General features: G+C 40.4%; 2 protein-coding genes and 1 long non-coding RNA gene across 3 annotated transcripts in view; 2 read left to right on the top strand and 1 right to left on the bottom strand.

The window, feature by feature from the left end:
• The window catches only part of LOC135074807 (thrombospondin type-1 domain-containing protein 7A-like), a 104,162-nt gene extending 86,279 nt beyond the window's left edge, over positions 1 to 17,883 (top strand). The window contains 22 exon segments of the mRNA XM_063969187.1: positions 1,993 to 2,083; positions 3,320 to 3,427; positions 7,156 to 7,301; positions 7,635 to 7,763; positions 7,925 to 8,142; positions 8,441 to 8,546; positions 10,019 to 10,227; positions 10,539 to 10,734; positions 11,157 to 11,311; positions 11,392 to 11,504; positions 11,693 to 11,802; positions 12,043 to 12,228; positions 12,590 to 12,734; positions 13,136 to 13,234; positions 13,338 to 13,438; positions 13,557 to 13,737; positions 14,730 to 14,877; positions 15,730 to 15,883; positions 16,056 to 16,144; positions 16,301 to 16,492; positions 17,481 to 17,636; positions 17,848 to 17,883. Coding sequence (XP_063825257.1) covers positions 1,993 to 2,083; positions 3,320 to 3,427; positions 7,156 to 7,301; positions 7,635 to 7,763; positions 7,925 to 8,142; positions 8,441 to 8,546; positions 10,019 to 10,227; positions 10,539 to 10,734; positions 11,157 to 11,311; positions 11,392 to 11,504; positions 11,693 to 11,802; positions 12,043 to 12,228; positions 12,590 to 12,734; positions 13,136 to 13,234; positions 13,338 to 13,438; positions 13,557 to 13,737; positions 14,730 to 14,877; positions 15,730 to 15,883; positions 16,056 to 16,144; positions 16,301 to 16,492; positions 17,481 to 17,636; positions 17,848 to 17,883 — 3,068 coding nt within the window.
• Positions 17,884 to 19,692: 1,809 nt separating this feature from the next.
• LOC135074916 (uncharacterized) lies at positions 19,693 to 22,165 on the top strand. Its single transcript, XR_010257907.1, has 2 exons — positions 19,693 to 19,784; positions 19,923 to 22,165. It is a non-coding gene; the product is annotated as an uncharacterized LOC135074916 (long non-coding RNA).
• Positions 22,166 to 22,757: 592 nt separating this feature from the next.
• Positions 22,758 to 25,042, bottom strand: LOC135074915 (NADH-ubiquinone oxidoreductase 75 kDa subunit, mitochondrial-like). Its single transcript, XM_063969291.1, has one exon. The coding sequence runs from the start codon at positions 24,993 to 24,995 to the stop codon at positions 22,848 to 22,850; it is 2,148 nt and encodes a 715-aa protein (XP_063825361.1). The 5' UTR covers positions 24,996 to 25,042; the 3' UTR covers positions 22,758 to 22,847.
• Between the last annotated feature and the right edge of the window lie 389 nt (positions 25,043 to 25,431).

Raw genomic sequence — 25,431 nt, 5'->3', positions numbered from 1 at the left:
TAAGTACATAGAATAAGATTCATTTTCTACCTCTAAGGCTTTACCAGAGGTTTCCACAACGGTCTGATACTTGACCCGGTCACGCGCTAACAGATTCGTTAATTTCCTGAAGTCCCTCCCTTATTTAGTTTATAATTACGAACCGCCTAATTTCCCCCAAGTGAGCCATTCAACATGGAACTGCTAAATAAATAACTCTACGAAATGAATTTGTTCATAGCATCGGCCTATTTGCCAGTTTCCGCCAATTTGCATTTAGTTTCGTGAGTTCCGCATGTTAGGGCCCACATTTAGTATGCCCTTCGCATTTATGTTACATATTAGGGAAATGGCAGTAATAGTAAGGACGGTCTGTTCGTTTCCGTGTCCTATCTAACAATAAAGTACCTACCTAATAACATTTTATTTCAAGACTGGAAAAAAGGTATTAAAATGTTCACAGCAATTTGACAATTAGATAGAAGTTACGGCGATAGGTACGCGTACGGAACCGTAAGGAAAAATGTAGAAAGCATCTAGATGACGTGTCTCTTACATTATGGTATTAGTACGTGGTAAGGTGAAACCAATAATAAGTAACATGTATTGGCGGAGAAACCGTTGGTCATATTCTGTTCTTGTTCTTCAGTTTTATCTAGAGGTAACATTTCATACATACATTCGTATAGGTATAGAGGAAACTACATGGATCTCACTTAATCATAAAATATAAACTTTTTGTGAATAGTGTTCGAGTAACCGCCCCCAAGAAAACAATAGGACCCGAACAATCATAATCTACATACAATCAGAGTTTACGGGACACTAAAATTAATTACTACGCCTAACAACAAATGGCTTAAAGTTAATCCCATTAATTACTTTGTTTCCTGTTTTGCTTAACTTTAATCTGGACTCTGGAGTTCGTAAAGCCGTTCTAACACTCATTGCTAAACAATCGGAATTATAAATGACTCATTTATTTTACTGGATTTTGTTATTTATTTGAGCTTTGGCAGTAACCACACGTTAGACTTTTAGGTTTGCTCTGTAGTGAGATATTTTTAAAGTATTAGAGTACTTATTATTATTCTGTGGTATTAGTGAGAAATCCTTACTCATTTCAAATACCGACTCTACACAACTATCTTAAAATACGAGTACAATAACTAGGTAATAACGCACGTACCCAGTCTTTGAAAAGGTTTCAAAAATATTCTATAATCTATTGTGTCTGTGAACCTATGTAGGTACGTGTACCTAATTTATTGCACCAACGATTTCGTGATTTTCCAAGTAATGAAATGAATTTTATAAAACTGTACCGCCAATGCCCTGTTATTGTCCTGCAACCCGATACGGTAGCTAGCAGCAAATAAACCGAATTAATTGGAAACCCGATCCCTCTCCGTCCCCACTCTATTCGATTCAATTAAATAGTTGCCGAGGAATATTGGTGGAAAATCTGTTATGGATCCGATTTTGTAAGTTTGTTTTGTGAAAACCACGGCACCTATAGGCGATACTGTGAGCAAGAAATGTATTTAATAAAATTACGTAAAGAACCGATTTAATAACGATTAGTTGTTAACCTACTCGTAATGTAATGTAATTAAATTAAATTAATGTAAAACCTGAAATGAGACACTAACGTAAAGATCGTATTCATCCAAAAAGTTCACTTCCTGATCGTAGCGTAGAAGCTCTCTTATTTTTTTTAAATTGGTTATTATTTTATTAATTTCTTACTTATTAACGAAAAATATTGGAGCCTGGATTTTCATGAGTTCAAACAATATTTTCCCTAAAACGTTTCCCTAATTCGTGTACTTAGCACGACGAGAACACGTTTAAACATTCCGTACAAAATAAAAGCTTTTTAAAAACAAAACAGCCGATGCAAATTAAATCGGAAAACAAACAGATGCCGTTATGGAACAATGAAACGATATTTGCAAAGCTCGAGTGAGAAACGGAATTATTTGACCTACATATTCATGGTTATTGTTACAGAGGCGGCCGGGGACTCCGAGTATTCCGTGTACGTCGGCCGGTGGACCGAGTGCGGCCCTTCGGCCAGCGACCACGTCAGAGCCGTGGAAAGGTAATGCTTCTAATAAAAACTCATGAATAATTAAAAATGTAATATCTTTTTACGTCCGCTGCGGACTAAAATTTATCGCGAATGCAATTAAAATTCATATTGGTGCTGTTATTTTATACATTAAGTTTGGTTTGCGCTGAACGAAATCCCAATTAGTTGTGAATTTTCAGCTGTTTTAAAGTAAAATACAATCGTTATTTTTTTGATAAACTGTATTGTTTTATAGCAAACGTTTTCCATTAGTTTTAAAGACTATTTTTGATTTTAAATTCAAATGTAGTACCTATTTCTAAAAATCCAATGAAATAACCTTTTCAGCCATTTCAAAAGTCTGTCGCAAATGCAATATACATAGGTACAAGTCTGTTTCTAGTAAATGTCAATTTCGAGCTCTATAAAAGGACTCACATTGGATTCGACTTTCTATCAATATATCAAAAGGTCTGGCTCTGAAATATCAACAAACGAGTAGAATTGGCGTCAGAAAATGGCGTGCCTGTTAAGTTTCATATCTCGAAGGCTACAAAGAGGTACAAGACTTGCTATTTTTATTCGAGAAATGGGTACATTTCCTCGCATTTCTATCGCTTGACAGACCGACGTAGATGTTCGGCCCGACATTTATTACATCGCTTTCATAAGTTTGACAACAATTGTTGGTATGTTTTATGTTGGTTAGTAATACAATAATAGCATGTTATTTGTGAAATTACAGTATTTTTCTAAAAAGCAATAACATTTCAGTACTTAATTATAAAATCTAATTACAAATAAGTAATCAAGAGAGCTTAGTACAGCACTACTGCCCGTCCACGTTTATAGATAAGAGCGAGCAATAAAAGTCGCTAAGAAATAAAACGAATTCCTTTGAAACGAGATTGGAATTTTAAACAGTTTTCCTTTTATATTCTAGAGAAAGACCGTTACAATTATTTTACAATCAATTTATTGCTTTACTTCCTTTTGCATAGCGTCGCGTTGTTAATGATACCTCCTGAAAGTGTATACTCGTACCTATTCTATAGGACTCATATATTGGCACATATGAAAAGATCATGAGTATATATTTGAATCTGGTGTAAAGCCAGAAGTACTTACCTATTTAAAGAACTTATAATTACCTATGATATAAGTTGTAACTGTTTTAGTTCTACTCTTAAGTCTAGATAATCAGGTGATAAGTTTTAAAAATTGAATTATTCCAAAATTGAGTTGAAAATAACATTTTCTTTGCAGATATAATCTCAGACCAGAGTCGGACTCACTAGTGCACACGCCCCGGCTTGGGCTGCAAAGGCGACATGTGCAGTGCCGCCATAAGGATGGACGATTCGTCGAGAGCATGTAAGTTACGAAATAATTTCAGTTTCAGTTGGCTTGATACAGAAATAAGTAGGGAAACGAAGACTTAAAACAAAAAAATAGGTGGAGCAGCTCTGCTTTTTTTTGAGGTACGCAATACTTTACAACTTTTAAACGACTGTAATTCATCTCTTACGCCGTTAACCTTCGCTTGCTTTCAGTGCAGCAATGTTTCATGACGAACTCAAAGGCTTATTAAAAGATGAAAAAGACAATAGAAGATTAAAATGCATTGGCTTAAGTCCAATAATACGCTTTACACAACAGCCGCCGTTTTTTCATTAAAGCGAAAATATATTTAAAGGCCGACGTTTTTCGTATCACAATGTATTCAGAGTAAATTAGTTCTCCAGGGACGAATTTCGTAAACGCTCTTAATTAAGCCGTAAAGGCGAACGGTCCGTGATTAAGTTGATGTATGATGCAAATGTGTTGAGAATTCACAGTTTACGATACACACACGGGTACAAAAATACTGACTCAGCATTTTTCAGTTAATTTAATATTCACTCCGATGTTCGCGGACACGCGTAAAAATAAGGTTTTAAGCCAACTTACTGAGAACAAAATAATATAATTTTGCAGTAGGTAATAGCACAATAATGTGGATTATCTACATAATAAGGCCTTGAATTTCAAGGTGTTGTTAAATATGTACCTAGTCACCACATCTAGAGACTCCAAAATCATTTATTACGATAATGTAAATTAATAGGTACCTCAATATAGAGTTTCAACATCAAAGTAAATCATTCACTCGTAACAACTAACTTGTTGTAATGTTTGAATACAAATTATTCGAGGAAACGACTATTTTGATTGGTTTCGTTCCCAAGTTTTGACTGGCGATTGTAAACAAGAAGTTTGTGTAAACGAGCGGTGTTTACAATAACTTTACAGCGAGATAGGTTGACTTCGTAAACAGGTGCTCAGATAGCTTTTAGCAAGAACCTCTCAGCGTGAACTGTAAATATTATAACAATAAACAGTTCACCAAAGTCTATTTTTTCTTCCCGTCTTCTTTTCATCCCCCAGCTCTGCATGTAAGTAGGTACATATAGCTCTACCTACCTTCAGTAAAAAGGCGGTATTTCCTTACGCAACTTAATATGGCTGACCTTTCTGTCTTCTCATATATGTTTGTGTAGTAATTTAATAAATAAAAACTCTTTAGTGGTACTGGCTAGAAAGTATTCGTTACTTTTTTCTTTTCTTGCGCATTTTTTCTTAGTATTTTTTTAATACTGACAAGGCGAAACAAAACCTACGATTTTCATTTGTTTGGTTTTTGTTCTTTTTCTTTTTTCATCTGTTTAGTTGTAGTTTTACAATTTTTTTTTTGCTAAACTGTACAAATAAAATCTAGAAAGAGTCGCTTCCAATTCGAATCCCATTTGTAAAAAGATTTCCCATTTGTTGTGTACATTCAATGAGTAGAAAATCAAAACGCAAGTATAAAGATATTTTACTATTCCATTTTGCTGTGTAGCGGGTCAGTTGATTTCCAACTATGTGAGCCTATCACGCATGCATGTTTGTTCACGGCGGACCGCTGGATGCACTAATTCAACTGTAATCCCGTAATTAGCTGTGTGTTTAGTGCGAGCACATAAATAAATACGTGTGCTCATTAAGCTCTTCTAGTGACGCAATGCAGTGATATGTGATCAAAAATTTTAAATAGGTTTTACGTCATATATCGATTTCAATAAATTGAATACTGGATTGCTATTCTCTAGAAGTCTAAGACTAATTATTGTAAAACTCAGATTGTAGTGAAAAATCCAGTTCTTTATATGTATTAAGCTAAGATTAGTGCTCATTAGTAAATAATAAAGCATTAACTTCAACTATCTTAGAATAGACATAAAACTACTATGTAACTATCTATCCTTTTTTAGTCCAATGAATCCTATCACTGTACCTACGAGTAAAAAATTCAAAGGATTTCACTCCTCTGGCACGCGTAATTACAGCATCATTAGAGGCGTCGCAGTCAGCTCAGACCTTTGCAGCACTTACTTGACATCTATAATTTTCTCTCGTGTGAGCACATAAAAACTCACATTTTAGCTTCGTGAGGAGAAAGAATTTCCACAGGTCAATTTTCTTGCATAATTATGCCTTACTTAAGTAAGCTTAGAATATTTTCAATATTAGAGATGAAATAAACTTATTAATTTTAATGCGATTTATAAATAAATAGCTTTCCGCCCGCGGCTTCGCCCGCGTGGAATTTTGTCTGTCACAGAAAAACTTTATCGCGCGCGTCCCTGTTTCAAAAACCGGGATAAAAACTATCCTATGTTCTTTCCCGGGACTCAAACTATCTCTATGCCAAATTTCATCAAAATCGGTTGCGAGGTTTAAGCGGGAAAGCGTAACAGACAGACAGACAGACAGAGTTACTTTCGCATTTATAATATTAGTTGGGATTAGTTGGGATTGTATGCAAATAGCATAATACTTAATATTGAATAATTTCCGCAACTCATGAAAGCCGAAACTTTCATCAAGTTAAATGATGGTACATAACTTTAAAAAGCTTTGTGCAAGAAATCCTTCTTAAAACTTGCCGGCGAAGTTGGTCGATCGCGGCCAGTATCGATCTAATGACGACATCACTTAATGTGGAAACTTGCAAAGTATGCACAAAGGAAGTAGAAGCAGTAGCTGATAGGCATTCAAAGTTTAAAGGAGAGCTTTGTAAGCAACCATTGTTCGACAATTAAGACCTTTCCTAGCAATCAGCTCCTCGTTAGATTAAGTTTTTCGTCAGCTTGATGCATTTAAAATGTTAAAATGCTTTCAATTCGTAGACCTAATTCGTCGACATTTTGAGTTTTGTTTGCTTATTTTCAGGAGTTTTTCGGAATATTAGAAAATCTACAAGAATTTTTCATGGCTAGCCCAAGGCAAGCCCAATAATTTTCCAATTTTGCTTAGGAACATATTACGATAAATCCACTTCATTTTATACCGTGCACATTCTGATCTGAAAATAACCGCGTTTTAGTAACACAATTAATTCAAACAGAATACCTATAAAGTCGTACATAAAACAGATTTAAGAAATAAACCCACTGCACCTAATTCCATAGCGTTTGCACACAGCGGTTCAGGCCATCAATCTGACCGCGGGAGATGCTTGTTTTATTAGTTGTAAAGTTCGTGGTTAGTAAGAATTCTTTGATTTCCTTTCCAGTTTTCCCGACATTTATGGATAGCTGAACTCATTAACTTAAGTCGGACTTAATGGAACGAATGCATTTACGAGTATGTTTTCATTCTCGCACTGATGAAATTACCGAATCGGACACTATTTAATTAAAGCAACTGTCTCATTTTCATGTAGGTACTTATTTTATTTTCTTTAGAAAATTAATAATTCTTTAGTTCTTTAGAACACTTTATTCATTTGAATTAATAAATCAAGTGATTTTGAAAACATGTGTAACAACAATTATGTACTAATTCTCTGGAGTAGGTAAAAGTGATTTAGCAGCTCATGAGATAGTATTGTCTATCGGTGTCCGATTTATAATAAGGCTACTGTTTTTGCTTTCACTAGTTAGCGCTACGGTAGAGTGGGTAGAGTAATTCCTGATAGTTGCCAGTGAAGCCTGAACTAATGAGTGCAAATACAAAAGCCCTCGATTTAATAGCTCATAATGTGGATAGTACTATATCACTTACATCTTTGTCGCTAGGTACTGCGGCTCGGCGCTGGCCAGCATCGGCATACTCCGCGTGTGCGTCATCAAGGAAGACTGCTCGCTGGGCGAGTGGCTGCCGTGGCGGCCGCGCTCCGACGGCGCTCTTGTGCGCACGCGCCGCTTGAGGAAGCTGCCGCAAGGTAGGCACTTTGAACCAGTTTTACTTATGTATCTATAGTTTAGAAAAGAGCTTGTCGTGTTGTAGGTACAGACAACAGTACATTGGCTATCGGCATCTGCAGCTAATACAATTAAATCAAGATACTACAGTGTATAGCTTAAGGCGCCGTCATCTGTGCTTCAGAGTAAGCACTGTTAATAGTGGCTGTGGTAGAGGCTCGATCTCCGTCACCGCTGGACTATATCAGCCATCACGGGAAATGGAAACATATTGTTATTTACAGCATGTCGTACTGTTACAGGTTCGTGTAGAATTCTTGTCCAAAACCCTTCATTTACCTTTTGTTTTTCAGGTGGCGGTAAAGAATGTGATGTGGTGGAGGAAGTAAAGCCTGCCGCTCTAGAAGCGAGCGCGCACTGGACCCCCGGCCCGTGGGGTCCTTGCCGAGTGGCCATAGAACAACCGGCTGCTGTATTACCCGGTACGTGAAAAACATAGTGAATGAATGACAATGCAAATGTGCCTGAACGATCGCAACAAAAGCCGTTTCTTCTAAATATCATGCAACATGAAAGTTTATACTTCGTTTTATTTACTTTGATCAGGTTCTGCTTACTCGTGAATCTTTGTTCCTTCCCACAGCCGCTACCGACGATGACAACGACGACGCGGATGACAATGATGCGATTTACGACGAGGATGACAACGAGGCGGATGAGGATGACAAGGAGGCGCCGGAGGCCAACTGCGGCGGAGGCGTGCAGAGGAGGGAAGCGACGTGTGTCAGAGCTGACGGACGAGCCTTGCACCCGGCGCAATGTGCTCACGCGCCGATGCCTACGCTCGTGCAGCCTTGTGAGGTAAAAATACGTGGAAAACTACTTAGAGAACATTAGGGCAATAAATACTTTATGACTATTTTGACAGTATCAACATGATTGATGACGTAAACGCAATATTAAAAAAAATACTCAAAACTCCTTCGCCGTGCGCCTGGCCAGCAAGAAACTTATTTTTAATTTAATGTTCTTTTTCGTTTCGCAATTGTTTTTTTCTAATTTATTTGCAAAATTGTAGTCACAGAGTACAGAGAATAGAAATTGTAGTTACCGAAATAAATTTACAAATTTTCTGAATGAGTAATTATATCTCCACCAGGTACCCTGTCCCCGAGACTGTGAAGTTGGCGAGTGGAGCGAATGGGGAGCATGTCAACCTACGGATGGATGTCCTCTATTCCCTGTCCAGCAATTGACTACTACTGGTAATGTCTAAAAGTGTATCATTGTTTCATCTCCTATGTTTACGATCATAGCTTAATTGAAAAAGTTAAATTAACAAAGTACATGAGCGTTACATAATCAGTGGATAGATCATAAAGTTAATATTCCTTCGGAATAGAGCAACAAAGAATGAGCGAGCGAGATGTCACTATCTGCAACCCTGTGTGATAAAAAGAGATGTGTGATGCTATCATCGTCACGTCAATAGAACCATTTTTGCAAAAGATTTGACAGGCAGTGACACATAGAGGCACAAAGAAAATTTTAAATTATAGTTTTTTATAAAAATATCGTAAAATCCTGTTTATTTTTGGAAAGTTTGTTTTCTTATATAATGGTGACCTGTTCCGTCTTTGATTGTGATGTACACCAAAGGAATAATCCTGCAAAATATTTATTTCACAGGTAAATTTATTGAAATCGACACCTCCAAACTTTAGCTTTATTTTTGTGAATGCGCTTAGAATTTTAAGCACTAAGTGTGATAATTATGTTCTTTAAACATTAATTTAAGTTGTAAGCAAAGATTTCATGCTCATAATCCAGAATTTATGAATATTTTGTGTAAAGAAATAATTTTCGTTTTACACTAGGGTTGTACCACAATCGATAAATATATTTTCTGCGCTGTTTATCACAGTCACTGCTGATTATGTAGGTACATAAATGGCGTTTGTATGTGAATATAGAAAAGTATTATTTTGTAATTACCTGTTAGTTAATAAACTAAACTAAATATTACATACTAAATATAATAATAAATATGTTTATGCACACAGATGTTTGTACTGTGCGGGAATCGAACCCGCTACCTCCGGAATAGTAGTCCGTTTCAAACCACTACACTATACGGCCAACAACGATTATTACATCGTTAGAATCCTATTTTCTTACGTTATCGTCAGAACTATCATTTTTTAATTATTGTTTTACTCCTACTAATATTATAAATGCGAAAGTTTGTATGGATGTCTTGATGTTTGTAACTCTCATTCTTCCAAATAAATAAGTTGAATAATTTTAATCTTCTGAGTTTTTTTTTATTTTCTTTGGCCACTCTCCCAATTCCCATATACCTACAATCCCATTCCATCCTATTCTATTTATATTATTACTGTTAGGTGTTAATTAATATTTAATCGAAATCGATATTCATGTGAAAAGTAACGACATACATACATCACTGACATGCACACATATTTATTTTTACACACACATATGACATCTCATTTTTGGTTTCGTTTGACAGCTCGTGATTGTTGCTCTATTCCGAAGGAATATTAACTTTATGGGATAGATGCAAATATAGAGTTCGTAGATGAACATTTTAGTAGATCATTATATGCTAATGGCAATCTTTAGTCAGCAATAAATATTCAAGGTTCGTTTAAATCATCTTTAGAACTTTTTAGAAGACAATGAAGATCTTATCACGCCATCTATTTTCCTACAGGCTACAGCGTACGTCGCAGACGCGTGATATCCGCAGCTTCTGGTGGTGGGGCACCCTGTCCTCCTCTGGAGGAGAAGCGGACGTGCACCACCCCTCGCTGCGCGGCGTGGAAGGCCCTGCCCTGGGGGCCCTGTGTGCTGAACCAGCCGCATTCTACCTGCGGGCCTGGCAAGCGCAGCAGGGAGCTAAGATGCGTGGGACATGATGGGGTAAGATATTATGAAGATTCTACCATGAGGCAGTCTTTAGTTTCTTCCAAAAGACGTCGATTGCTGGACAAAAGAAGGAAGGATGACAAGGAATTTGTAACGAACCTTGGTTTATTAGGAACAAGGAACCATGAAAGTGTTCCGATGTTACTAATGCCAACAATAGGAAAACAATTTGAAATACTTCAAAAGATATTAGAGGATCGCTTAGTTAGTCATCTCACCCCTCTGGTCCAAGGTTTTTTCATGAGTCTGGGTGCATCTTTCTAACGTAAAGCAACAAACATTAAAAAAAAACTTCTTTTGTGCAGAAAGAAGCACAACGCGCCTGGTGCAGCGGCAGCGGCGCGCCAGCTCGTAGCGAGCGCTGCCGTATTGCATGCGCAGGCGACTGTGTGGTATCGTCATGGGGTGCTTGGGCGCCGTGTAGCGCTGCCTGCGCCGCGCCCGCGCATCCACGCCCCACCCGCACTAGGAGGCGGCACATCTTGGCACACGCTTCACCTGGTAACTACAACCTTTATGTATCACTAGTTGCTGCTAACGCTCCGTCGCATGCGAATACAGCCATCTTTCTTCTGGGTAAGCTCGCTTCACCATAGATCGCAACTGCATCCCCCGATTTCTTATACCAGCAAACCCAGAGTACATAACTTCTCACATATAATTTTCTCTACCGTAGAGGAAATGTGTATGTGAGTAGCTACTACCTAACTACACTGGTCTGGTATAGATTCACTCTCCAGTAAACCCATTTTATTTGTTGTTAGATGTGGCTAGGACTCTAGGGCCTTATTTTCTTTTTACAGAATGGGACCCTATACAAATAAGTGAATTAGTTCCCGTACTGACCTAAAGAGGTGTCATGTGCCTATTCTGGACTAAACACAAACCGATACATTATTAAACCTTGCATGCTCTCCCCTCAGATGGCTGGCCGTGCCCACCCGAAGACCAGCTCGTCCAGAACGAATCCTGCAACACTCACGCCTGCGCCACATACTCCTGGCTCGCCACTCCTTGGGGCCCTTGTGAGCGAAGGAGGCAGGATTACATGCCTATCACTAACTATACTGATTTGGCCGTAAGTGACTTTTAAGTCTTGCAACATCCTGGCATTGCACACTATGAACGTTTTTGATAACAGTTTAAATACTTTTTAAGGATGGCGAAACATTCAACGAAAACGACGATGAGGAACCGTGTGTGGAAGAAGGAGAGATGACCAGAGACGTGATGTGCGTCCAGAATAACGCAGATGTTGTACGCGAGGCATTGTAAGTAAAATGGTTAACAGAGCAAACTTTTATGTTTTAACCCTCCCTTTATCCTGTCTCTGTCACAAAATTTGTCTCCAAAACTTGTTTTAGTCCAGTCTTGTTTTGTTTAGCGTTCCTTAGATCTACATTAAACAGTAAAACGTTTTTGTAATAGAAGAAAATAACCAATTTTGTAACTTATATAGATGTGCCCCACTCCACCGGCCAGCGTCTCGGCGCGCGTGCACCGTGCGATGCCGGCGCGGCTGCCGCGTGGAGTCCTGGATGCCGTGGTCACCCTGTCCTAATACCTGTGGTAAACATCTTGTTACACTAGTTCTACTGCCTATGCATACATTTTAAAGGAACTCAGATTGTAAAAGTCTTTATCTGATTGAGAATAAGGTTTGACTAGGCGATATCAAAAGCTTATTTGGTGTCTACCAAATCAATTCATCTTATTATTTCTGGATGAATTAAGTGTTCTTTATATTCTTACACTTACGCCTCATTTTAATGGTACTGACAATAGAATTTTCTGATCTGCTCAACCCAGACCCTGGAAAGCAAGTCCGCGTGCGAACTGTCCACGGAGGTCCCAACTGTGGGCCACGGCAAGAGACTCGTGACTGCCCCGTGGCGCGCTCGTGCCGGCCTCGTGACGCGGCCTGGGTCGCCGGCGAGTGGACCACGTGCCGATTACCACCCGGCCAGCGCTGCGGAACTGGCTACAGGGTGCGAAGTAAGTATAATATCGGACGCAGCAGAAAACCTGCGACTGTGCAATGAATTTAATCTTAGAACTATCTATTTGCCCTTTAAAAACCTGAAAAAATTAAAACATTCAGATAAACAGACTAGATGTGGAATAACTGTCTTCAGTTCTTCTTCAGTTTGGTCTCATGTATTTTCTACGCTAATCAGAATTCTTCATGCTTTAATGACTTCTTCAATATTCTTACAGCCATTAACTTTCGCACATTTTCTGTATCTTAGTACTCTGAAACCTTTTGAACCCCGCAAATCTGAACTATGTGCCAAGAGACCTCGTGCCCTTAGGTACTTCCAACCAAAGTTTATTCACCGGTCCTAAACATTGTCAGGTCTGTGGTGCGGCTCTGACTCGCACCGCGTGGAAGCGGGCGCGTGCGCAGGCCAGCTGGTGCCGCAGAGCGTGGCCGCGTGCCAGGTGTCTTGCGACCTGTTCGTGCCTCTCACCTGTGACGTGGTCTGCAGCGATCCTTTGAAGTGAGTATCTAAAACGTAAAACAAATTAAAACGTTTGTTTTTATTTGTATAGAGAACAATAGCGTCTAGACAAACCTAAAGAGGATTTAGGACGCTATTTGGATCAAATATGTAATTGCTCAATAATGAATAATAAATAAATAAATAAATAAAATCTAATAGCGAAAACATTGTCTTTTCTAGAGAACTAGAGAACATTCGATGATTTCATCATCAGCCCTTAATAGTTCAAGGCTAGTCATAAAGACCTTCCCCAATACGCGCGCCCGCAATGTCTACGGTTTTGTAACAAAGGTCTCTGCCAGCGATATTTCGAAATTCGTCACTCCACTTAACTGAAGGGTTGCTGACTCGTGGTTTCCACTCCGGATTTCGCTGATCTATGATTTGATAATTTTCAGGTACTTAGACGCTTCTGACCCCGATATTCCCAACTGCGTCTGCAAGAACGTCACTCTAGAACTTTTGCCTGCTGATTCGGATTGCATTTTACCCCCTGGGTAAGTCTAAAAACTTACCTGCTCATCGACTATCGTAAACTACTAATGTACCTATAGTAGATAGAAGTTTAGGTAAACATAATTTAACATGTAACTTTTTTAGATTGGAATGCGGAGAAGGAAGAATTTTGAGAGCGGCGCGGTGCATGATTGATAACCGCGATGTGCCCATAGACATCTGCAAGAAGTTCCACCCACTTACTGGTAACTGAACAACCATTTCCTTTTCTACGGCTTTGGTTCCTTTAGCTTCAGCAAAGAATGCTTATAAAGCGATTTTGCATCTTATGTGGATGATATTAAGTAAAAGGTAAATTTCCAGGACAAAGCCGAGTCCGCGAAGCGTCCACAGATGGCTACACGTACGACGAGGAGTTTGGTTCCCTTCTCCGGGGCGCGTGTACTGTGAGATGCGCGCGCGACTGCGCCGCAGGACCTTGGGGAGAATGGGGACCATGCGCTTCCGAACCTGGATCTAGAGCTGCATTCCGGTTCAGGACTAGGTAAATCATCATCTTGACCGAACATGTCACCTTTCCTGTTAGGAGTGCGAGCGTACTTACATTATTTGATGTGCACGAGATTATGGTAGCGGGTGTTGCAGTGAAAGTATGTCAAGTCAAGACCTGTATTCTGGGTCAGATTAGCCACATATTAAAAATTTGTTTGCGTATCAACGCTTCAGGTGAGTGGTAGCCTTGTGTTCGAAGTTTCCATCCATTGCTGAAAATAAAAGATAAAATGATAAACCTTTCTACTCTACGTAAACTAACACACACCACTACTGACTGTGCCACTACCGCGACGGACTCATATTGTTTACTTGATTACACCAAAGGAAAATAGCATTAAAAGAGTATCATGAAATGGCCTGCTATCTTCCAGGGAAGTGGTAGAGGAAGGTTCTGGCGGCGGGCGGGAGTGCGGTGCCACATTGCAACGTGCCACGTGCGAGGTGGGCGCAGCGAGATGGGCACTGGGCGAGTGGTCCGTGTGCGCACCACGCCGGGCGCTATGCGGACGATCTATCATCAACCGGACTGTTATGTAAGTGTAACAGTTTCCCCACCTTATAAGGAAATGGTGAAAGAATGCTCAGGCGGACGGGAGTGCGGCGCGACTCTCCAGCGTCTAGCTCTATGCCTTTGTCACCAGTCTGTTAAACGAGCATAGTTGGCTATTTTGAAGACTTTATGCAAGCAGTTAAGTATTTGACTGTAATCACACCTGATGTTAAATGAGATGCAGTCTAGAATGATCCATACCTCTGCTCTGTAAGTGTCTTTTACTCTCGATTTGAAGAGGCCCGGATTTTAGGGTTCGAAAAAGACAGCAGCAAAGTTTTCAAAGCGCTTAGTGCGAGCTGATGGAATGTCGAAAATGTAAGGATGGTATCATCTGCGTCTGCATCAAAATCATATTTTAACTTGGCTATTTCTGCAGCTTTTGTTTTCCCCGACACCCTCAAAAACCCACATTCCTCTGTGTCCATCAGATGCGTGGACGCGGACGGCAACTGGCTGTCGGAGGCGGAGTGCGAGGCGGGCGCGGGCCCGGCGCCGGCGCGCGACGCCGCCTGCCGCGCGCCCTGTCCCGCCGACTGCGTCGTCAGCGCCTGGTCCGAGTGGAGCCCCTGCGAGCAGGTAACCAAAGCGACTCTACTTGTCATCGTCATCTGTATGTACCTCTAGCATGAACAACTTTCGTCTTCGAATCGTTTGCGTATTCGATAAAATTCGATACCCAATCTTCGAATTAAACGATAACGTGACAATTTTGATTCTCAAAATAAGTTTCGTGCAACCACATCTCATACCTACTAAGTTCACTTTACGACACGTTCACATGGGCGCTGTTGTAGTTTTCTTGCTAAATCTTTTGATGGCGATTCGAGTACGCAAACGATTTGAACTCGAAAGTTTTTCGTGCTAGCCGTACAGGTAATTTACAACCCGATCGAGCTAACTGCGCACCTCGCGTTTCCGACTCTCTCTCACACCTGAGCGTCGATGTGACGTCACGGCCACCAGATGCGCAGTTAACTCGAACGGGTTGTAGTCTCTATTGCAACATGACCCTCTCTAATTTACCAAAATATAGAGGATTTATCCTAGGTACACTCCCCACGCCAACCAGTAGTATAAGGCTTGATGTTCGCATGTTTCTCAAGTAGCCTCTTACGACATGCGATATTTGACGTAGAGTAACAGGGTAAACTTATGAAAATGTTATGCTGACTGAGCAACCACATAGCATTTACTTATACTACGTATACATTTTGTTGGTAGCGGCGACTGATTGCGCCGCCATGGCGTCCCGGTGAAATATAGCCCTTATACCTGAAAGCAACAACAAATCTAGTAACACATGCTTGCTACGAGAAAGAACGCGTCGTCGTTGGTAACAATTCAAACGCCTGTTTCAACTCTCCAATCCCTGAGGTTGTTACTGTCCCAGAAGAAGAACTTCAGTTCCAAGGTCCAACTTGCTTACAGACAAAATGGGGAGGTCGCCGCGATCGAACGCGCGTGGTCCTTCGCCCAGCAGCGGACGGCGGCGCGGCGTGCCCGCACCTGGTAGCTGCGGAGCCCTGCGCGCCCCACGCCTACTCCTGGCACGTCGCGCCCTGGGACGACTGCCAGCCTCTTGGTTAGTACCAGACGATTCACGTCTTATAGTTAGTATGTACGTACATAAGGGGATTAATTTACTGCTACTTGAAAAGATGCGGTGATTAATCCACTAAGATAGGACATTAACATTTGGAATTTGTTTATTGTAAAATTTCTTTTAAGACTCTTATTTAAAATGCTTTTTATAGGAGGGTCTCCGTGCGGTGAAGGAACTAAGAAGAGAGCAGTTCGTTGCCTCAGAAGTGATGGAGTTTTCGTCAACGACTCATATTGTCCTGTAAGTAAATCTATTCAAAATTCTTGATAGATCAGGAACCGATAACAGATTAAAGTAATCTCCAGCCGCCATAACTGGCTGGTTTCAAAACCTTTAAAGTTACCTAGATCTATCAAGCTACAACCTACCTATACTGAATCTGAACGTCTATTTTAGAACACAACGGCGTCTGAAGCAAGGGAGTCATGGTGCTACGTGCCGTGCGGTGTGGACTGTGAACTCGGCTCGTGGGGACCTTGGGATACATCGGCCTGCTCCTGTGGAGATACCTCGGCTACCATGCATATGCGACGAACAAGGTACTTAATTCTTTAAGAACCCTCAAGATTTTGTTACTTAAAAATTACTGTGTATTTGAACTCCTGTACTACTGTGTATTTTCTTCAGGCAACACTTGACGGCAGCTGTCTGGCCAGGACGCGCGTGCCCGCCCACAGAGCAGCGCGCGCCGTGTCCCCGGGAGCCCTGCCTACGCCTGGTGGCTCGGCCGTCCTTGGGTTGCCATGTTCAGGTAATATTCAGGCAACACTTTACATAACAGTAGTTATCGGCGTTCGCAGTGCGTATCAGTGAGAACAAATGAAACACGTCAATGAATCCCCATCATCATCATCTCTGTTGAACTTGGAACACGATTCAATTTATCAGAGGTACCACCCGTAGCTAAGCCAAGAGGCAATCAAGTAAGTGAGGAAGCAGCTTCAATCAGTTGAGATAAAATCGTTGTGAGCCTCTTGAAATGCCTTGTGTTAAAAATAAAGTCTAAGTTCAATCATTTCCAAGCAAATTCTTTCTAAACAGTTTTTAAAATCGTGTTCACCAAACCTTCAAGTTCTTTGCTAACATAGGCTAAGAACTCACGGCGCGATTTTAAATCGCGCCGCGTGCTAAGTCACTGGTACAAAATGGTCGCCCGCCGATTACAACCGCGCCCGCTGCGGGCGAAAACCGCGTCGTGAGTTGTGCATTGTTTTTACATAAGTACCTATCTGCATTCTACGAAAGCTGCGGGCCCGCAACCGGTTCTATATTGGCTCACATAAAATTCGGGCGCGGGTAAAAATCGCGCCATGAGTTCTTAGCCTTAACTAAAGCCTGGTCCGTGAGCACGTAGAATCCCGTCCAATGACCCCAAGCTGCCCATACTTGTCGCTCGCACGTAATTATGTTGCTGTCGCGCTCGCACACTCACTGCGGGCGCGCGTCGCACAGTCGCGACAGCAATATAATTACGCGCGAGCGATAAGGATGGGTAGCTTGGGGTCATTGGACAAAATTCTACGTGCTCACGGGACAGGCTTTAGCAAAAATCACGTTTGCTAATTTGTTTTAGAAGTCGACCGGCGACGAAGCGGACGGTACTTGCGGGTGGGGCGTGCGGGTGTCGCGCGCGCGTTGCGAGGTGGCGGGCGACGCGAGCGCCGCGCTGCAGCCCTGGCGCTGCGCCCCTGCTCTACCCGGCCGTATCGTCGCACCGCCTATGCACTATCAGGTAGGACTTCTTCTGCGGCTGGTATTCAGATTGGTAATGCTATTTTTTATAAAACAAAAGCTCATAACGCGGGCGTAACTTGTGTTTTGCGCGTGCTACGAGGAGGATGGGAATGTGAGTTCTTTGTTCTGATGATGGGTGCATGTACCTGCTAGCCTATTAGTACTCGTATATAGCTAAGGATTAACTAAAGATAATATATAACCGATAGCTTCTCAAGGATTCTGTTGATGATGTTTTTTTGTAAACAAGTTTAATAAAAGGTTTAACTTTAACATATCAAGTATTTATAGTGTAGGTTTCCTATTTATTTTGATCAATTTGATTCCATAATATAGAGATTACGTTATACTTTCTTATTTACTATCAAATAATTGAAACGGTGATACAAGACCTATAGAAGCTTAAAAGTCCTAAATCCAAAACTTCATCACAGGAGGAAGAGATTTGCGAAGTAGAGTGCGGGTGCAAGGAATCTGAAAGCGGGACCCCGGGCCCCTGGGGCGCGTGGGGCCCGTGCCGCGCCGGGGCGCGCTCGCGCACGCGACAGCTGCTGGTACCAGCCCGTCGCGCTTGCAAGACTCCTTCAAGGTACAGAAAAGTTTTTAATAATAATTCTTTGTCTTCAAAACTTTAAATACTTACTCCTAAGCTACTTTGCTTAGAAACAGAGTGTGGTTGACTGAAAGAATGTAATTTCACCCCTTTTGAGAGATATCGAACTCGAGTCGATGTCTCTCCGAAGGGATGCGCGATGCCACAACAAGGGCTCTCGCGGAAGACCAGCATCTTGACATGCCCTTACGAGCATGTCAGGATAAATGCTGAGCGGGAGCCTATTGACACAGTGGCCGACTATTTAACTATATTCGTTTTGTGTTGTTATTATATATAATTTGTGCTTACTGTGTTAATAAAGTCTATTTCTTTCTTTCTTTCTAATTCTTTTGGGCATTTGTGTTGTGTGCAACAATAAATCATTTACATATTATGAATCCACACAGATCAACACACATAAATGTAAGAAATATTAATAACTCTCTTGGTTTAATATTGTGAATAAAAAATTCTCGAAAGCTTGATCAACATTGTAAAATACTCATAACAATTTAAGACTCTCGCGCTACCGCACTGTGTTATTGTATTTAGGCAGCCTTATTCGTCAGGAAGATATCTCTTTCAGACAACCCAATTTGTATGTATCTTTTTTAACTTCACAAGCTCCTATTCACTCGCAGATACGTAACAATCGAATGGGCCAACTGCACCGGAGAGGCAGACGAGATCCCCGACCTTTTAGCCATTGAACCGCGCAACGACAAGCCGCGCCGCGCCTGGCACGAGAAGGATGTCTACCACGACGGATACATTGGTAAGTCCTCATACTAATAATACTATAAGCTAGATTTAAACACGTTGCACATCACCATATTGCATTCTCAGGACAATAAATTCAGAGAACTGCTCCTGAATCATGTACCTACCACTGCTATTTCTATTTATTTATATCAAATGACTTTGGCTGAAACGAACGAACGAACGATTAATATCAACCGGCAGACAGTTGTTGCGGCGCTTCTTCTCAGCACTTGCTCTAAATGTTGGTCTCGAAGCGCTGGTAGGGTAAAAAGATATATGATACATGTATAGAGGCTCCTTAAGAGCAAATATTTGACGATTTGTATTTTAAATTTTGACTTTGACTTTTTCGGCCACTCATCAACAGCCCTTTACAGTCCACTGCTGGACTATGAGCCTCCTCCACTATAGTGGAAGGATTTGCCATAATCCCCACGCTTGGCAGGCGGGTTGGAGATCGCAGTTTAAAAGATTGATGTTTTTCAGAGAGCGCTGCTGCCCGTTCTCTGTTTGATGTGTAGTCCCTAAGTCGCCTCTTACGACACCCGTGGGAAGAGTAGGGGTTGGTGACAGATGTATTCTACTCTGCCGTCACCACACGGCGGCGACTTTTTCGGCCACTTGCTGCTAAAGCAAACAGTGCCAACAGAGCCGCAACGTCTACTATCAGGATTGCTACAAACCAAGTATTTTTTCAGAGGGAAGCAGCTCATTGTTGGCAGTGGTGTGGACCGCGACCATTGTGCTGAGCTTCTACGGAGCATTCATGCTTTACCGCGGATTTATACGGTATAATACAATCATTTTGATTGTTTAATTATTTTTTATAGCTTAAAGCTTATTGAGAAGTTCCTCGATAACCAAACAACTTCATGTTCTTCTATAGATCCCGTATAATTTGCTGATTCATCATTAATTTTGTTTCAGATGCCTCCGAAGCAGGAAAATGAAGACCATTACGAAAGTGTAAGCTGCTAGAAGCGACAATGCGTGGTAACCTTCTTGCAAGACTCGTCCGCTGTCGTCAGCGACCGGGGTCTAACTGCTTCGTCGTCTATTTTACTCTCCAGCATAGAGATAATAGCCGCTGGACAAGAAAATCAATTGAAACATGTAACTTTTATTGAATATTAACATCTAGCGGTTACTAAGTCTATGCCCTCTAGTCTCCAATCGTCACGGTTGAGTTTGTCGTTAGTCAATTGTTGATTTTTATCCATTTCTATTGGGAACCAAAGAGTTATTATTAAGTGATGTTACTTAGTTTGGGTATTTATTATTACAACAATTAAGTTTTGGCGTAATGTCGGTTGCTACTTAAATCCCTACCCTGATTGTCCCCTTTTCATAAATAAAATTATTAATCAATAGGTAGGTATTTGTTTACCCACTATAACGTAATAATTTCTTACTCCTATCCCAACTTTACGTCTAAGCTCTGAAATGCTTGGCGCTATGTTAAGCTGATTAGTACGTAGATTTGAAATAACAGTACACATGATTTGAGTCTTGTTCCTGACATTTAGAATGGGACATTTTTGTTAGAGATCTGTTATGGGAGTGGAAAAGTTAGGATAGTCGGCAATCAAGTCACTTTTGGCGTGTTGCTGTAGGATAAGATTGTTTTATCCCCCGTTAGGAGAACATAATCCAAGTGTTAGGAATGTGCTTCTGTTAGATGCCCATAGCGGATTGAACCACGGGGTAAATCATTCATCTCAGTGTAATATAAAAAAATATCGACAGATATTATAAGATAGTGGTTTTAACATTTTTACAGCAAACAGTCTGTCCGCAGGAGTGCTTCCATGTTTTTATATTAATAAAGCATATTTTGACGGTTTTTATGACATATCTGGGCAGTCGGCGGGCTTTTGGAATGATGTTGGGTGTGCTCGGCACTGAGACTAGACCAATCGTTTACTTTTTCATTCAAAAATACGATAAAAGGCGAATTATATTATGAACTTTAACGGTGTTAAAGAATACGAACATTGGGTGGTCCAATGAGTGGATTATTGTCATGGACTGAGTCAGAGCACAGCCGTCCATTTTAATTGAACATCTGCCTGAAGTCAAACTATTAACTACATAAACTTCTAAAATGAATACTCTAACAATGATTTTAGGGAACGGTCGAGAGCTAGACATAGCGATTCGTCAGCTGTAATTTCTTGAATGTGTTACAAACAGTTTTCAAAGTATATTTTGGAGAAAGCAAAAAACTATTTTTCTAATTTTACGTGTTCACACTATTTTGATAAGACTTTTAGTTTCAGGGAGTGTTTGCACAAGGCAACTGTTTATGGACGTTTATGTATTCGTTAGTCATTAGTTGGCTATTTAATTAGCATATTTTACAATTATTTTACATGATTTAGGAACGGCTAAGGAAAGAACTGCCAACATTGAGTCTTGCAGAGCTGCGCTCTGGCGACCAAGTAAGACGTGACACATCATGCCACATATCAAACTTAAATATTTAAACAAATCTCGTAATCTCAAAGCGAAAGATTGCATTAGAGTTAAACTGTATTATTAATTCTATTGCAGCCTTTCTGACGCTTAAGTATCATCCAAGTAGAGCTTTGGCGCACAAACTACGTATTTTACGAATAGATTGTAAGACCTATATTAAAATGATCATACAGTTTGGAGATAATAATCGTGTATAACACTTTTTTGTAGATTTTGCATTTAAGCCCATGTATTGTGACAAGTATATAATTAATAATGTGAGTGTGTTCTACGTCTCCTCGATTTCCATTCATAATTTCCTTTCTTTTTTGAGGCTTTCTATCGTCTTTCAATTTCGATATATTAATAAGTAATCTAAATCATTGACACTATTATCTGTCTTACTACGATCGCTTTTTACATGCATATTATAAATTTCTATGGATATTGTTATACTATTTTATTGAAAAGTGTAATTCTTTAGCTACTTCTCGTTCCTTCTCGACAATATACTATAATTTAAGGTACTATGACTGTAATATCTCTGTCCCTTCTGTGTCTCGTCTTTCGTCACTATACTTTGACCCTTGATGTATTTGTAACCATATATCATTATGCCATTACAAGATATTGATGTGAAACATGATAGTTAAGGAATCGTGTTAGACAATACAATATTTGATATTTAATAAAATTTGATTGTGTTTTTATAATCTTTGGCTTTTTATTTCACGCCTGACTTCCACTAAACTCCATTTTAACTCGAACACCGAAATAAAATACACATTACATAATTAATTAAAAAGTGCAAAGCAATCTGACAACTTTCGAATGTATAAATGGCATCAATCAGTCACTAAAAACCTAGAAATTTAAAATATAATTAAAAGAATCTGTTCTAGAAAAGCTATTTATTCCTTGACTTTAAACTATTGAGCGCTTTGGGTTCGTAGCGCAGGTCGGCCAGGCCCTTGCCCACGATGGCGTTGACGCGAGCTGAACGTAGCTCCCGCCTACACTTCATAACGTCCTTCTCCGCCACTGACAGATTCTCCAAGTTGTTCAGGAGCACCTGAGGGGAAAATTAAAATCATAATTCATAATAGGTACGTTACATAAAAGATGGACTGTGCCTTTTGGACGCTCATGGAGTCGGACGCCTTTGGGCTATCTCAGTCTCGGTTAGACTAACTACCTACTCGCTGCGTTTCTGGTGCCCTATACCTATCGATTGATGTCAGTCCCAAAGGTGAGAAATAAAAAAAAATAGATAAATTTGTTACTACTATGACTAAAACACTCAAGCATCTGATAAATATTTTATTATTAAACATTACATAGTTGATAATAAACAGAAGACAATATTTATAATAGCAATTAAGTATAAAGTAGGTATTACATCGCGGCATAAGATGACTCAGCGAATTTATTAGCTGCTTTCTGAGCATTTATCATTGTCGGTGAGTTGTAACTAAAGACATCGGAACAATAATAATCCCTAATGGTCTTCATGTCAACTTTCAAGGGGCCTCCGGTCTCTTTGGTGCTGGTTACTAAATGAGGAAGCAAGTTTGCGAACACTTTCTCTTGGTATGGACCCAAGTTTGTGAAGTTGGGACTGATCTCCGCTAGTCGACAGCAAAGTGAACTCTGGTCACAATAATACAAACAAACTCCACTGTATTCAGCCAGCGCGCGCACTATCTTCCAGTCATGACGAGCCTTCCCAGGCGGAGTGAGTGCAGGCAGCGCAAACTGAGATCGGCCCTCCATATTCATAAACACACCACCAGCCTCAGTGTACGCGCTCCCTGGCAAAATAGCCTGAGCAACTTCTGCGCCACGATCTCCTTGAAAACCGATGTAAATCACGATGCAGTTCTTTGGTGGCGTCCAGTCATAAAATATCTCATCAGCTCCCAGAGAAATGAGCACCTGCGGTGGACAGGTCTGTACGGCTTCTAAACCACCGGACTTCCATCCTGCTTCCAAAGCCCCTGCGAAACTTGCTTCCCTAGGAATAAAGTTAATGACATTCCAATCGCAACAAACTTTACCGAAAGTACCCGCCAAATCTGACGCTAGCTTCAATATTATGCCAGCGTGTTCAGTTTCTAGTTGCGCCACGCCAATAAATATTAACGGTTTTTTGGCGCCTTTCATTCCTTCTACAGCTTTTGATATGGACTTAACATCTTCACCCAAATAATTCACGTGATAGTTGTAATCACATTTGGGTCCAACAACGTAAATATCACATTCGTTAAACATGTACGCCTGACGAATCCTCGCGTTTAGTACAGGGGCTTCAAAGCGCGGGTTCGTTCCTATTAACAAAATTTTATCAGCGGTGGCTATTTCACTCATTTTAATATTCAATGAATATCCAACACGCAAGTCAAAGTTCGAAATCGAGTGATACAATCCCCGTTCGATGTACGTGTGCTCAGACCCCAGCATATTCAAAAAATCTTTGCAAGTTACTAAAGTCTCTACATTGGTGTGAGGACCCGCAATAGCCATGACTTTATCTGGCTCCGTGCACCTTATCATTTTTCCAATCATTCGCAACAAGGTATCCCACTCAGTCGTGCATAAGCAACCCTGAAATCTATGCATTGGGGTGACAAGTCTTTGCATTTCTAAGGAGTCTATAGCCCAACGACCTTTATCTGATAACCATTCTTGATTTATTTCTGCGTGTTCTCGTGGCAGAACTCTAAGTAACCTATTGAAGCGATAGTTCAACACTATATTTGTTCCAGTTGCGTCAGTAACATCTATTGAATTAGTTCTTATTACTTCCCAAGGCCTGGCTTTGAACATGTACGGGATTGCAGTTAATGCTCCCACAGGGCACAAGTCTATTATGTTTCCTGATAATTCTGAGAGAAACATCTTATCAACATAAGTTCCTACAAGCATATCAGTGCCACGACCAGCAGTTCCCAAGACATCCATACCACATACTTGTGAACCGAATCTAATACACCTGGTGCAATGAATACAACGAGTCATTTCAGCTCGAATGAGAGGCCCTAAGTTCTTATCCTCTACTGCCCTTTTGCCCATGAAATGAACATCTGTAAATCTTGAACGATCGTTTCCAAATCTCATAGACAAGTCTTGAAGATCACATTCGCCACCTTGGTCACAAATGGGGCAATCAAGGGGATGGTTTATCAAAAGAAATTCAAGGACGCTTTCTTGTGCAGTCAGGGTTAAAGGAGAAATTGTGTTAATTTTCATATCCTTCATCACTGGTACGCCACAAGCCACTTGAAGTTTAAACATTCCCTCTACCTGCACAAGGCACATTCTGCAATTCCCTGCGATAGAGAGTCGTTCATGGTAGCAAAACGAAGGTATCGTGACACCTTCTCTTCTCAAAGCTTGCAGAACTGTAAAGTATTTTGGTACTTTTACCGGTTTTCCGTTAATAAAAATATTTACATCTTTATCTTCAACTTTTCCAGCTGTTCTTTTTTGTAAATGGCGAAATATGTTGCGGCTCTTTAAAAGTTTAGAAGATAATTTAAACATAACTTCTAAATCAGTGTTTTTTGTAACAAAAAATAAGTTTTGTCTGTGTGAATGTCAGACATGTCACAATTTAACTGACTGATGGCAGCTTTATGACAATGCCATCAAAAAGTAGAATTGCAAATAAGGTTTAACCACCTGCTTATTAACAAAAAAGGTGCGTTTAAAATTCAAAAAATACCTGATGGATGGAGTTGATGAGTTGTATCAGGGCATCTTTGAATTGCAGAAACGTTTCTGTAGCTCTCTGATACCTGCAAAGATGATCATAGCATCAGCCACGGACATAGCTTAATAAATTTTGTATAAAATATGTATTTCTGTAATGTTTTTTATGAAACCATTAAGAAACTGAACTCCCAAGAACAATAGTGCGGAGCAAGTACAGACGAACGGCACATCAACGTAACCACTGCGGATTCTTGTGCAGTTGTAA

This window comes from Ostrinia nubilalis, chromosome 9, assembly GCF_963855985.1.
Source record: "Ostrinia nubilalis chromosome 9, ilOstNubi1.1, whole genome shotgun sequence".
In the NCBI taxonomy this organism is placed as follows: domain Eukaryota; kingdom Metazoa; phylum Arthropoda; class Insecta; order Lepidoptera; family Crambidae; genus Ostrinia; species Ostrinia nubilalis.
This window is presented reverse-complemented; position numbering and strand designations above follow the sequence as displayed.